At 34.3% G+C, this 1,541-nt stretch overlaps 1 protein-coding gene across 1 annotated transcript in view; it reads right to left on the bottom strand.

Annotated features, from left to right (window-relative positions):
• The window catches only part of MLLT10 (myeloid/lymphoid or mixed-lineage leukemia (trithorax homolog, Drosophila); translocated to, 10), a 229,025-nt gene that overhangs the window by 128,111 nt on the left and 99,373 nt on the right, over nucleotides 1-1,541 (bottom strand). Inside the window, exon 5 of the mRNA XM_012644131.1 lies at nucleotides 1,003-1,112. Coding sequence (XP_012499585.1) covers nucleotides 1,003-1,112 — 110 coding nt within the window. The remainder of the gene's footprint in view (nucleotides 1-1,002; nucleotides 1,113-1,541) is intronic.

Below are 1,541 nucleotides of genomic sequence, written 5' to 3'. Positions count from 1 at the left end.
TAAATATATAAATATTTAAAATCTCAAAACTACAATTTCTTCCACAGAGGGAACATATACCTTCAATTAAAAGGCAAAATATACTTAAAGGCACACTGGATAATGGAAAAACCTTCTAAAATGCAGAAGAGAATGAAAAAATAATATACATGTACTAAAGCAAAAGAAATATAGAAAAAAGGAGCAAACATTAAAGGTTTTTTTAAAGGCCAACAATAAAAATCATATTTAGGGGTATAAATAATTTTGGGGAGAGATAAGTAACATTCTGATACAAGATTTTTTAAAGAAAGAATGTATGATACATTATAATGAATGTTACACAAAATAATGATTAATTCAAATTAACAGACCCTTGATACTTGAAAGAGTAAAAAGGGTCATAGTTCTTAAAGGATAAATCTATAAGGATTAAAACAGACTGTACATGTTAAAATACTAAATACCTAAGATTAGTATAAAACGTAACATAATTTTGTTTGTTTTGTACTCCTGTGACCTTAGTAGCATATATTTTAATAGTCACAGTTTAACATAGTAATTCTATTTTTTCCAAATCTCTCTAAAATTTGATGGAGATATGTAATTTAAACTTTTTAATGGACACTTAGTTTTAAAATTGAAAAAAATTCTTTCTACCTCCCAGGTTTTTTTTGAGACAGAGTCTCACTCTGTCACCCAAGGCTGGAGTGCAGTGGCATCATCATGGCTTTACAGCAGCCTCAAACTCCTGGGCTCAAGCGATCCTCCTGCCTCAGCCCCTCATGTAGCTGGGACTAAAGGCACATACCACTATGCCAGGTTGATTTTTCTAATTTTTTGTAGAAATGGGATCTCATCATTACCCAGGCTGGTCTTGAATTCCTGGCCTCAAGCAATCCTCCCACCTCTGCCTCCCAAAGTGCTGCGATTGCAGACTTTAGCCACTGCACCCAGCTCATCTCCCAATTTTAAAACAGAAAAAATTATAGTCAAACAGAAATAAAATAATTTCCACTGTACCTTATTATAACGATCATGTGGGACAGACTGTAAAACAATTGGTTCCATTGTAGAAACATTGGCAAACTGTACCTCTGGAATATATAGGGCACAAACCACATGAGCCCAGCCTAAAAATAAATAAATAAAAATAATGTCATTTTTACCAAAAATAAAATCATTAACTCTTTAAAGAGATCCCTTAAATTCCTATTTAAGTAAAATGTACAACAAAGACATTAACAAATTCTCATTACTTACTTTCATTGCGTGAGAATAGTCAAACCACTACTTACAAAGCATTCTTAATCATTTCTCCAGTTATTAATCATGGTAATATAAATAAAGGGAAACATTTATAAATTTGGACACTGGCACTGACACTTCTTATTAGGGCAGACTAAATATTCAGATCAACGCTGCTTCTGAGAACCACTATAAAAATAGTTATGGCCAGGCGCGGTGGCTCACGCCTGTAATCCTAGCACTCTGGGAGGCCGAGGTGGGTGGATCGCTCAAGATCAGGAGTTCAAGACCAGCCTGAGCAAGAGCGAGACCCC

The sequence above is a fragment of the Propithecus coquereli genome, unplaced genomic scaffold, assembly GCF_000956105.1.
Source record: "Propithecus coquereli isolate 6110/MARCELLA unplaced genomic scaffold, Pcoq_1.0 Scaffold103, whole genome shotgun sequence".
Lineage (NCBI taxonomy): Eukaryota > Metazoa > Chordata > Mammalia > Primates > Indriidae > Propithecus > Propithecus coquereli.
The sequence above is the reverse complement of the archived record's forward strand: the minus strand, read 5'-3'. Positions and strand labels throughout refer to the sequence as shown.